At 55.2% G+C, this 11,840-nt stretch overlaps 1 protein-coding gene and 1 long non-coding RNA gene across 4 annotated transcripts in view; one reads left to right on the top strand and one right to left on the bottom strand.

The window, feature by feature from the left end:
- Positions 1–8,632, bottom strand: part of RUNX3 (RUNX family transcription factor 3) — a 65,521-nt gene extending 56,889 nt beyond the window's left edge. Inside the window, exons 1-2 of one of the 3 annotated variants that reach the window (XM_033227767.1) lie at positions 8,520–8,632; positions 8,023–8,168 (exon numbers count right to left, since the gene is read on the bottom strand). In XM_033227767.1, the coding sequence (XP_033083658.1) occupies positions 8,023–8,080 (58 nt within the window). In that variant the 5' untranslated portion in view covers positions 8,081–8,168; positions 8,520–8,632. Of the gene's footprint in view, positions 1–8,022; positions 8,175–8,336; positions 8,482–8,519 lie in introns of those variants that run through there. The other 2 variants (XM_033227769.1, XM_033227766.1) reach the window with 2 other exon arrangements.
- Positions 2,130–8,202, top strand: LOC117093106. Its single transcript, XR_004441035.1, has 2 exons — positions 2,130–5,180; positions 6,473–8,202. It is a non-coding gene; the product is annotated as an uncharacterized LOC117093106 (long non-coding RNA).
- Positions 8,633–11,840: the final 3,208 nt, after the last annotated feature.

Raw genomic sequence — 11,840 nt, 5'->3', positions numbered from 1 at the left:
TCTCCATCCCTCCTGGATCCAGCACCTCTTCCCAAGACACAGGGGTGCGAAATGCTGGGGAAAGCATGTCAGCAGGCCTCACCTCCTGCCCCTGCTTTCCCCACGGAGGTGGAGTGGGACAGAGCTCAGGCTTGAGGAGGGAGCACTGGAGGCCAAGCCACAGGTGCTGGTCCTCAGCCCTGGTACCCAGGCAAGTTGGGTTTGGGAACAGGGGCATGACCAAAATGGACCCCTCCTTTCCTCCCCACCCCTTTCCACTCCGTCTGCCTTTCCCTTTGCACTCTCCAAGTGTTCCATCCCCCAGATGTCCTCTGCTTTCTCTGCTCCAGCCGTTTAACTCCTCTCAACAAAGGCCAAGGAATCATGCAGACTGTGGACACTCAGGTGTGCGTGACAGGAAGGACCTACATTTGCAAAAGCCCCACCCCCACAGGGACTGCGTGTGCTGGTGGAATCTCAGTCACCATGTCCCACGTTGAAGGATGTTTGGAGGGGGGCTGACTTTGGTCACCCTTCAAATCATAAGTTATAAGCGTCTGCCCTTTCCGCCCACACGTAAGTCTGAACCTTTTGCCAAACACACTTTTCCCAGACTCGAAAGAAAACCCCAAAGAGGAACTTAAACCTTCACGCTGCCTGCACCGATTGGACCGGAGTGCTCAGGCTCGCGTCAACACGTGTTTCAAAGAAGAAGCCAGACAGCGAAGGGGGAAGTGAGGGAGAAGCTGGAAACCTCTCAGGCTGACCAATTGTTAGCCCATTCATTCGTCCATCCATCCATCCGTCCGTCCATCCATCCATCCATCCATTCATTCTTTCTTTCCTCTATCCATTTAGTGAGAAGGGCTGAATGTCACCTGTGAGCCTGCCCCTGCTCCCAAGAGCACCCTTTGGATCCCTGTGGGGTGAGGAGTGAGGGGCAGCGGTGGCAGAGCACCCCCAGCGCCTGGAGGGGAGAAAGGGAAGGGCTGGGAAGGCTCCCCAAAGGGGCGGCCATGAAGCTGGGCCTTGAGAAGACAGGCCAGGGTTTCTCACCTTCCACATCCTGCTTAGAGTCAGACAGAAGGTTTTTGCAGAGGAGGAGGAACATTAAATATTAGTAATTTCTGGCATGCTGTGAGGGCTTGTCTGTGCCAGGCCCTGTGCTGTGCACATGATATATGCTATCTCATTAAACCTACCCAACAAGCCTTGAAGTGGGTGCTATTCGTTTTCTCCATTTTACAGGTGAGAAAACGAAACGCAGAGAGGTGAGGCACCTCTCCCAAGGCCACACAGCAAGGAAGTGGCAGAGCCTGGCTGCAGCTGAGGCTTATAGCTGCATTTTACATTGCTTCCTCTCCAAAGAGTGCCTTCCTTTATCCCGGGAGCCATTGACAAGGGGTCTGACAGTCCGTCTAGTCTTGTGCCTGCTCAGCCCTCTCTAGCCCTGAAAAAACCAGGGCTTGGTGCTGGAGAAAGAGCAGGAGGGTGAGATGTGGAAACATCTGTTGAGTGGCAGGGGATCACGCTGGTGCGGAGAGGCCTGAGCCGATCAGGAGGCCAGCCTGTGCCAGGCCAGTGCTCACTGTGTACCAGGTGCCACATGCGGGGCTCAGGGCAGGGCCACAGTCACTCCTCCCAACCACCCTTTGAAGTCGGTGTTACTAGCCCATTTTACAGAGGAGGAAACTGCGACCTTAAGAGGCGAATTAACACGTCGGGTCAACCAGCTACTGTGCAGTTTAAACCTAGATTGTTCTGACTCCTAAACTGTACGCAAGGCAGATGATTGGACCCCAGAGAGGCAAGGAAAGTCAGTTTTTCTGCTGCTGAATTTGACGTTTTACAAGACCACATGCCTCTTTAGTCTTCAGTTTTCTCATCTATGAAATGAGGAGGGGAACTCTCTGACTCCCGGCTCTGACATGTTCTTGGACTGATTCACTATTCCTTGTTCTTGTGACTTCTCAAGGCAAGACCAGAGTCCTACTCCCAGCCCCAGGCCCAAGATTCCCATCCCCACTGTGTCCGGGGGCTCCAGGACGTGCTATTTCAAGGCAGATGACAAAGACCTGGGCTGTAGATCCACAGAGGGCTAAAAGCAATCCTCCCTCCCTCCCTCCTCCCTCCCTCCCTCCCTCCCTTCCTTCCTTCTTTCCTTCCTTCCTTCTCTTTTCTTCAACCTGGCAAGGTAGGGAACTACTCGCGGAGTCTCAGGGCTGGCCCAGAGACTGAAGCTCGGAGGAGGACAGGGCTCCCCAGTGGCTGCAGGTGTCCCAGCAATGACTCCTAGCAGAGGGAGTATTTGGGTTCAGTCTGGAAGACTGGGTGAGATTCCCAAACTACAGTGGGTGGGGACACACTCTGGGTGGCAGATTTGAGGAAGGGTCTGCAGATGAGGCATCCCCAGGAGATGGCAGTAAGAGCTGGTGTTGGGGCTGCTCCACTGAACCCAGAGCCCAGGCCTCAGTTTTCCCACCTATGGAGGAGTCCAGACTGGCTCAGTGGCAAGGCTGGGGTCAGAGGCCGCCACTCTCCTCCTGCCTCTCACAGCCCACTGGAAGGTCAGGTTTTCAGGCTCTGCTTCTCCATCGCCCGGCCTCCTCCCCCCAGGTAACCGAGGGAGCCTCCTCTTTGATGCGGCCACCTCCAGGCCCAGGCGTCAATGGGCCCTCTATATGGCCAGTGGGGCTGCTGGGGGCCTCCGGCCGGCCAGAGGGGGTGCGGTAAGGCCTGGACACACAGTCCCGCTGTGTGGGGCCGGCTCATGCCTACCTAGACCCTGTGGGCAGTGGGGGGCTCCCAGGAATGCTTTTCCAGCCTGGGGGGCACTTTGGACAGGCAGGGTGGTCTGAGGAGACGGGTGTGTGCAGGGCAGCCTCAGAAGCCGCCGTCAAAGGGACCTAGCAGACGTGGCGCCAGGCAAGCGCCATAGTGGGCACGGAAGGGCTAGCGGTCAGTCCGTTCCTCTCCCAGGGATGGCGGGGAGGGGGAGGCCCCATGGACACATGTGCTCAGGGTGACCAGCCATCCAGGGTTGCCTGGGATGAAGGGGTTTCCTGGGACGTGGGGCTTTCAGTGCTAAAACAGAGAGTCCCCTGTTATTGGAACTTCCTGGACCTTCGGAAAGGATACAGTGACTGACCTCTCTGGTCTGGGCAGCCTCCTCCCTGTCCAGTGACCTCTGAGTCAGACCATCTCAGCCAGACCTGCCCACGGCCATTTTGTCCACCCCCTGCCTCCACACAGACCCACCTCATACCCGAGAGTCCACTTTCCATTTCTCCCAGGCGTCTTCAGGGGAGGAGCTGCCGGCCAACTCCAACCACTGCCCACTGCTAGGGGGACCTTGGCCAGAACCACACCATGCTCCCGGCCCTCCCCGTGGCTCCCAAGCCAGCTCATTCTTTCCTGTGTCCACACCTTTGCCCAGGACCTTCCTTCTGCCTGGAACATCCTTTCACTGTCTTTGTTACCTCTTCACCCTTGGGGACCCAGTTTCCAAGTCACTCCTCCAGAGGACTTGTTCTCTCTTCCACAAGGCTGGGCTAGTACCCCTCTTTGAACTCACATCCCTGGTTCTTCTCCCATAAAACCTTTATCATGCCCCAGGCCCAAGGCAATTTTCTGTTGACCCATCTTTTTCTCCACCAGATGGTGAGCTCTTAGGATGGAGATCCTGACCCAGTCTCCCCCAAGCTCCCAGTACAACGCCATGCTCATGGTGTTCAACAAATGGAAAACGCTTATTGAGTAACTACTCTGTGCCGGGCATCACGCTCCTTTAATTCTCTCCTTAGCTCTGCAAGGTTGGTGTAACCCCTACAGATGAGGAAACCAGAGAAAGAGAAGCGAAGTCACTCACGCAGGTGATGACAGAGGGCAGAGGGCAGAGTCAGGACTTGAATCTGGATAGCCTGGCTCTGAAGCCCGAGCTGGAATCTTGATAGTCTACACCTCAATAAGTTTTCGGGAAATGACTGACTGAATGGATGAACGCCTTTGCCCCCCAGAGCCCCCTTAAAGCCTACATGTGGCAGTTTGGGCCCATTTCCTCGGCTTCCCTCCCTGGAGGGGCACCCACCTCCAGTGTTCAGGGTGAGCATTTGCCTGTGGGGCTGTGAGTGAGGGTTCAGCAAAGTGGACCTGGTGTGAGGGGGTGCCCCAGGGGGTGCAGAGGAGGGCCTCGTGAGGCAGATTCAGAACGAAGGTGTGGCCCCCAACAGAGCTGTGCATGGGCACTCAGGAGTCCTCAGGGCCATTGGCCCATCATTGTCAGATGGGGAAACTGAGGCCCAGACAGAGGAAGGGACTTGTCCCTAGTCACACAGAGTGTCTGGATCACAGCTCTTAGGTCTCAGCTTCCCCATTTGTCACACAGGGGGAATAAATCCACCTTGTCCTGCCTGGGAGTAGACCCCAGGGGGCCCCTGTGCACTCTCACACCTTCCATTCTAGCTTCTAGAATTCCACCATCCATGCACCAGCCTTGAGAGTAAACATTGCCTTCTTCTCACCTCCTGCTCACATCTCTACTGCAGGATGGGAACCAAATGCCTCTCTACCCTTTTCCCACACCTCTTCTCTCCACGGTGAACTGAGGGAAGTTTCGGATCCCTTAGCACAAAATGAATACCCCTACTGTTTTAAGTCAGAGAAACGAAGAGGAGAGGGCTCGGCGGGAGTCGTGGGAACGTCGTGCACAAGCAGTCGGACTCTTCAGGGGTCTGGAACTCTCCCTTGCTGCCTCAAAGGCTCCTGTGCAGACCGTGGCATGGGCTGAGTACAGGTGCCTGAAGGCAGGAGCATGGATGGGATGCTTCATTCTCAGCCTGTTTTTGCCAGTGAAGACAAAAGGGAAGTCATCTTCCATTGGCCTATGGGGAAACTGGGGTAGTAGGAGCTTGGTGATAATGCTAGGGACCACCCTGGGTTGTCAGGTGGGGGAGACAGAGACACACAGGAGGCACCAAATGCAACTCACTTGTGCCCTTTGACTGATGAGAGAACAGGGACTCAGAGATGCCAAGTGGCTCAGATGCAGTCACACAGCACACTGGCAGCAGAGCCAGGTGGGGCACTGGGCTCCCCTGGCAGCAGTCCCCAGGCCTGCCTGAGAGGCACATCAGCTTTGGGGGATTTTCAAAACCACACCTGCCCAGGCCCAAACCCTAAAGATTCTGATTCCACAGTCTAAGGTAGGAGCGGGGACCCCTCCGCAGCCTGAGGTGGGAATGGGGACTCCTCTGCAGCCTGAGGTAGCAACTGGGAATTCGGTGTTTAAAACTCTCTAGGGGTGGTGATCTCAGAAAACCTGCTGGCTCCATCACACTTTGCTCAGGGACTGAGGTGGGATGGCATTTGGAGGGCGCAGGTAGGAGGAAGAGGAGGCAGTGGGGGGCGAAGGGAGAGCCTTCCCCTTCTGTTAAAAGCCTATGGACGAGAGAACAGCCTGAGTAAGATTCCGAGAACATGAGACCCGGATGGACCCGGAGTTTTTGTCTTGCATATAATTTAGGGGGTCTGTGACATTGGGCTGGAGATAACGGTGTCTTAACTTTTCCTGGCCTTTAGCTGAAATTTAGCATCATATTCCACGGCGATTTTCCACCAGTGGAAATCACAGGTGCTCTCTGGTCTCACAGGGGTGTCAGGGATGACCTGAAATATTGTTCATGCTCATCACAACTGCATGGCCCACCGTGGGGTCTTGTCACTCAGTGAGTTCTTGAAGAGGCACAGAGCGAGTCACTCACTATGTCACCAGCTTGCTTTCTGAGTTTGACAACGGTATTTCTGTCGCTTTCTTTTCCTTTGTAATCCTTTGGATTTTGTCTTATGCCTTTAAAAACGCAACTCCGAGGAGGAAGCTGAAGGTTCCCTGAGACTGCCAAGGGTCGGTGGCCCAGAGCAAGTTAGGGGCCCTGAAGGGGCAGCATGGGGTTGGCGCCCTGCAGATAGGACCCTGGGGTTGGGTCTGTTTGAGGAAGGAATTGGCAGCTGGAGCCCTGTGAGCCTCCAGGGATGGGGTTTGGGAGACAGGCCCCCACGGTGCGCACATCATGAGCAGAACTGGACAGGAGAGAGAAGGTTGAAGAGGGGAGACAGGTCTCCATGAAAGCACAGGGAAGGCCCTTGAACCCCAGACCCCAGACTCCAAGCCTCCCCACAAACCCCAGCCTATGAGGTGCCCTCTATGCTGCTGCTGGCCAGGATCAGCCCGTTCTGCCTGGTGGCCTCCTGTCTCTGGGCACATACATGACATGTTGGGCCAAAGCCACCTCTTCCTTTGTGCCCTTCATGCCACTGCCAGCCACCTCCCAGGCTCCGAGGATCAGGACCCAGCCCAGATCGACCGGGGCTCTAGCCCTGTCTCCCAAGGTTTCTTTATTTTAAACCCTACATTTCTCCATCTTGCACACGGAAGGAGAAATACAGATTACAAAGACCTGGCAAATGGATTTTATAAACTCTTATTTTCTTGCCACAGAACTGCCTTTAATTAGCTCCAAGGACTACAAAGGGAGCAACGTTATAATAGCAGCAACTCTGAGGAAGCAGCCGCGGCTCTCGGATCTCAGACCTGGGGCTGCCTCTCGTCATCAGCCGAAGCTAGGTTTGATGGGAGTGCCGCCACTTCGGGGGACAGCAGGCCCTCTTCTCTCCCTGACTCAGTCCCCATCGGCAGCAGCACAGCCTTTCTCAGCCCCACCAGGGAAGAGGAACAGGCCCCGCTCTCAGACGAGCCTTCCCAGAAGCCTGCAGACTCAAACACGCAAACGTGCCTGGGACACTGCCCTGAGCCTGCCACCCAGGCGCCAGCCCTGAATCACTTGGTCAGCCAGTGTCAGCGCAGGCCGATGGGCAGGAGGGCAGGCAGGCAGGCAGACCCACTTCTGCATTTCTGCTGACTGCCTCAGCTGAGGAAAGGCAGCACCAGCCCCCAACCCTGAAGTTCTAAATCTCATGCAGCCCCTCTATTCTGGAGGCGAACCAGTCCGCAAGAACCATCCGGAGGCACGGCCCTTATACACGGTCCACCCCTTGGCTCAGACAATGAGAATTCTACAAGCAGAGGGGACTCTCTTTGGGGCACAGAGGGGTTAAGTAACTCCCGTCCTAAGGTCTCTCAGCAAGGAAGCCACTGAGCCGTGGGACTTGAGCTCAGGGACTCTTGATCCCCAGTCTCAGGTGTCACAGCCTCATCTGGGCTCCTGCTGGGGAGAAGGAAGGCAGCAGGGGGTGTCTGAGGCCAGGGTGCATCAGCCCTAAATGCCAGACAGAGGCAGGAGAAGTCTCCCCATTAGTCCCAGCCCCATTAGAGGCTCCAGGTCGGGGATCCCAGACTCCCTGTCCTTGCAGGGAGACACAACCCAGAACTCTGCATCCCCGCAGCCACCAAAAAAGGCAAAACCTGCCCAGAAACACTTTCTCCTCTTCCGTGGCCAAATCCATGAACTTTCTCAAGGTCTGTCCCCCAGCCCCGTGCGGGTCCAGCTTCAGTGCAGCCCAGCTCTGTGCAGTTTTCTGCAAAAGCCTGTGGCTTCCTTCTCTTCCCTTTGTTTCTGATACCCCAGGAGTTACACACAAAATGTGGGCGGTGGTCTTCAGGAAGACCCCTAGATCCCACAGCTCTCTCCGGAAGCTGTCAGCAGTGACCTCCTGAGCCCAGGTGGGGAGTCCCAGGCAGGACAGGGGCTGGGGCTGCAGGCCTAGGGGCCCCGTTAGTGAAGCAGGAAGCCAAGGGTCCCTGAGAGTTCTCCTTGGCCCCTCTGAGGGCTGCACTTTGAGGTCTTGAGGTCTTGGAGTATCCATTGCCTCCCACGCTTACTGTCTCCACCAGCGGAGGATAAAAGTGCCACAGCGATGTTCCACGCCAAGAGACCACAGAGGCCACCAACCCCTCTTCCCACCTCAGGCTTTCAGAGGCCAGCGGATTTAGGCAGTGCGCTTGAGGGCAGCCGGGGCAGTTGGTGGAGGGACGTGGTCCGGGGCCTGGCCACAGCTCCCCACCCACGGCCCTGGGCAATCGTTACTCACCGCGGATGAAGGTCGGCGAGTAGGTCGGGAAGGAGTCGAAGATGCTGTTCGATGCCATGCCCCACTCTGAAGAAGGCGAGAATTTTCAGCCCTTCGGGGGTTGAGTTGGGATTCACTTGGTTGGCTGTTTTATTTTTTCCCCCTAGCTACTTTTGAAAATAAAAAGGGGGGCTGTTGCTTTTTGTTGTTTTTTTGTTTTGTTTTGTCTCTTTTCCCCCCCTGCTGCTACGAAAAAGAAAAAAGGAAAGAACGCGAGAGTGTGTGTGAGTGAGAGAGAAAAAAAATCCCCAAGGAAAGTAAGTTTCTGTTTGTACCCAAGAATTTGGATTCCCGGTCCCACAGGAATGTCTAGCCACAAATTCTCAACAGAAGCGTATGCAGAGTGTATCATTAGATGGCGGGAAGGGGTTTTCAGCAGCCAGGGTGGAGGAGCTCTGAGGCTGACAGAGCAGAGCAGGCCCCTCCAGTGCCACAGGGAATGAATGAATGAGGCTTACCCTCGACAGAGCCCAGGCTCCGGTGGGTACGAGGGCGGCCGGGGGTGGGGAGCACCAGGAGCCAACCAGCTCCCGCGCAGGGCCCTGGAGGCGGCGAGGGCCTGGCCTTGTGGTTCTGTGGTTGAGGGACCAGGCCTTCCCAGTGTCAACCCAACCTCAGCTCACAGGATGCGAGGAGCCTGCTCACCGCCTGGGCTCATTGGCTGGGCCGCGGTCACCTGGGCCGTGATGTCACGGCCTTTTAGAAGATCTTGTGGCTGCCTCTCTTTTTGGAAAAGAAAAAAAAAGAAAGAAAGAAAGAAAAAAAGAAAGAAAGAGAGAAAGAAAAGTGATGGCTTTTATTTGTGGAGCTGGCCTCAGCACACGGCCCAAGAAACAGAACTGAAAGCAGTTGGAGTGGGCGTGGCTGGGAGGGTGGTTTGGCTCCTGGGTGGGAGACTCCTTCTTAATTAAGGCCAGCATTGGCCTGGGCAGGCTGGGATCCCCGCGGGCTCCTCACCGAGTGCCCGGAGCCGGGATCCACCAGCGGCCGGAGAGCTCCCTGCCATGCCGCCTCGCCCCTGGGCTGTGGCTGACTCCCTGCCATTGTCCACCACTATTGTTGCCAGGGAGAGGTGTCCACATGTGTGGCTGGGTGGCACCTCTGGGGCTTTTATGGGCGTTGGGACTAAGTACAATGGGAAACACATGAAGTGGCATTGCCAGCACTCACGCCTGGCCTCGGCCTGCCCACCGAGAAGGGCCTTCCTGGTGAAACCTGGTGGCCTGGCCGCACTGGGATGCCCTCTGTAGGGCTGCGGGCTGAGGCCCCAGCATGTCATTCAGGGCCCTTGGCTCTTATTGCCCCCACCTGCACATCCCCTTGGGGGTCTCTGCCCCAGCCTCAGGCTCAGGAGCTTTCCTGCCTCCGGGCCTTCGGTCATGCTGTTCCCCTCACCTGAAGCGCCCATTTTGTATCCTCATGTCCTGGAGGAGTCAAGGCCTAGAGAGGCTCAAAAGTAGAAAAGTCATGAAGATGATTGAATCCTACACTTGCATGTTCCCCGAAGTCATGTCAGGATGGGAGAGAGGGTGGAGAGTGGGGGAAAGGTGACGGCTTTTACCATTTCCCTTGTAAGCTCTACTCTCCCATTTCACAGGCCAGGCTGTGAGGCCCAGGGTGGTGACGCCAGCTTGTCTAAGGTCACGTGGTATTCTGGAATGCGATTGGAACTTCAGCCTCTGACTCACCAGCCCTGACCTTGGGCATGACACCAGAGTGCCCTTCCATGCCCTTTAAATGAAGACTTCGGAAAGCCCCTCTGCAGCCTGGCCACCACCCCTGGCCTGTCCCAGGGAGCCCAGGCTTGGGGCTAGGCCCTAGCACCAGTCTCAGACTCACAGTGGACTCTGTAGGCCAACAGGGGTGGAGGTGGGGAAATCCCTGGAGGAGGATGGGCTGGTCCAAGGTCCCAAAGAGACTTGTTTCTGCCCAGGGCACAGGTGCACAAGATGGCCTCGGAAATGCTCACTCTGAGCCTCATCTTGAGCCTCATGAAGATTCAGTCTTCTGTCCCTGAATAGTGAGTTGATTGGTGTTGAGGGTGGGGGTGGTGGGGACAAGAGTTCTAGTTTGGCCAGAGAGGAAGCAGGTTTATGGTGACAGCCACAGAGCTCTGGAGTCAGATTTGGTTTCCAGCCTCAGTTCTGCTGAATCTGAGCAGCCAGAAGTTGGGGCAAGTCAATTCCTTTCTCTGGGCCTCAGTTTTTTTCCCTGTAAAATGGGGATAACACTTTCTTCGAAGGGACAGGCACGGAGTGAGGGCATCATAAACATTGGTTTCCTTGGCTCAGCCTCCATGACGCGATTTGGGCTCCGTTATGAGTCACCTCAAGGAGCTATGACAGTCATGCGGGGGGAGAGGCTGCCCCGCCCCCACCCTGTGGCGTAAACTCATCAGCTGGCCAGCCTGCGTGGGACCGTCGCGGGTCAGTGGCACGGGGGGAACTTGCCAAGGGGCCTTGGCCTCCTGGTTGAATTTGATGCCTTTTGGAGTCAGCCATGTGTGAACTAGATTGGAGAATGACAGCTGGGAAGACTCCCCTTATACAGAAGCCGAAACTGCAGCCCCCAGAGGAGCAGAGACTCATCCAAGTTCACCCAATGAGTCAGTGGAACCCAAGGCCCTGCTTCCCAGCCCAGGAGCTGTTTCCATTCCACCAACACCGCCTCCAGTTTTGAACATACCACCCTACGTGCTTTGCTGTTTTTTCCACACCTAAGAGTGGGCCCCCTTAAGCCCCTTTAACTTGATCACCCTGAGGGGCTTCCCCACTCCTGGGAACCTGAGTCCAGGCCCAGGAATGGGAGGGAATTCAAGAGGCTGTGCAGGGCCTAGTGACGCGTCTGTGCACCAGGTAGTTCAATGCATTCTCGGGGCAATGTGGCAAATGAGAGCCAAGCTTGGTCCTTGCCAAGGATCATCCTTGCCAGGATCATAAGGGGTTTATCATCTCTACATGCCCCCTCATAAGCATGTGCTAAGCTTTAAACAGCCCCGGGGAAGCAGAAAAGACAAGGAGGCTGAAACCAGCCATACCTGAAGCCTGCTTTGTTCCTTATGAACTGTGAGATCCTGGACAAGAGGCTTTACTCTTCTGAGCCTTGGTTTCCTAGCCTGTGAAATGGGGCCAACGGTAGTGCCCACCTCCCAAAATCATAAAGAGGATTCAATGAGAAAATAATTGTGAGTGTGCTTGGCACATAGTAGGTGCTCAATTTCCAGGGACTCCCTTCCCTTGAAATTCTGATTGCGCATTCCCCTGCCATGCAGTGGGTAGCCAGGCTTCCTCTTGCTTTCCACTGAAAAAAACTTAAATCAGATTAATAAAAAATGTGGTTGAAGAAGGGAATCATAAGAAATATTATATAAAAATAAAAGGGAATCATAAAAATAGTGTCTTAAACCCTTCTTTTAGCTTTAAACTTGTAAGTGTGCATTAAATGGCCTTCCTCTTGTTCTTCTAGCTTAACAATTTCTAGTTTGGGTTTCTTTTTTCTTTTCTTCTTTTTTTTTTTAGAGACAGGGTCTTGCTGTGTTGCCCGGGCTGGAGTGCAGCAGTGCAATCATAGCTCACTGTAACCTTGAGCTCCTGGGCTCAAGCAATCTTCCTGCTTTAGCTTCCCAAGTAGCTAGGATTGCAGGTGTGCACCACCACGCCCAGCTAATTTAAATTTTTTTTCTGTAGAGACAGGGTCTCACTATGTTGTTCAAGCTGGTCTCGAACTCCTGGCTTCAGGTGATCCTCACCTCAGCCTCTCAAAGTGCTGGGATTACAAGT

Source organism: Trachypithecus francoisi, unplaced genomic scaffold (assembly GCF_009764315.1).
Source record: "Trachypithecus francoisi isolate TF-2019V2 unplaced genomic scaffold, Tfra_2.0 Lachesis_group12, whole genome shotgun sequence".
Classification (NCBI taxonomy): Eukaryota; Metazoa; Chordata; class Mammalia; order Primates; family Cercopithecidae; genus Trachypithecus; species Trachypithecus francoisi.
Note: the sequence above shows the minus strand (reverse complement) of the source record. Positions and strands in the feature narration are given on the sequence as shown.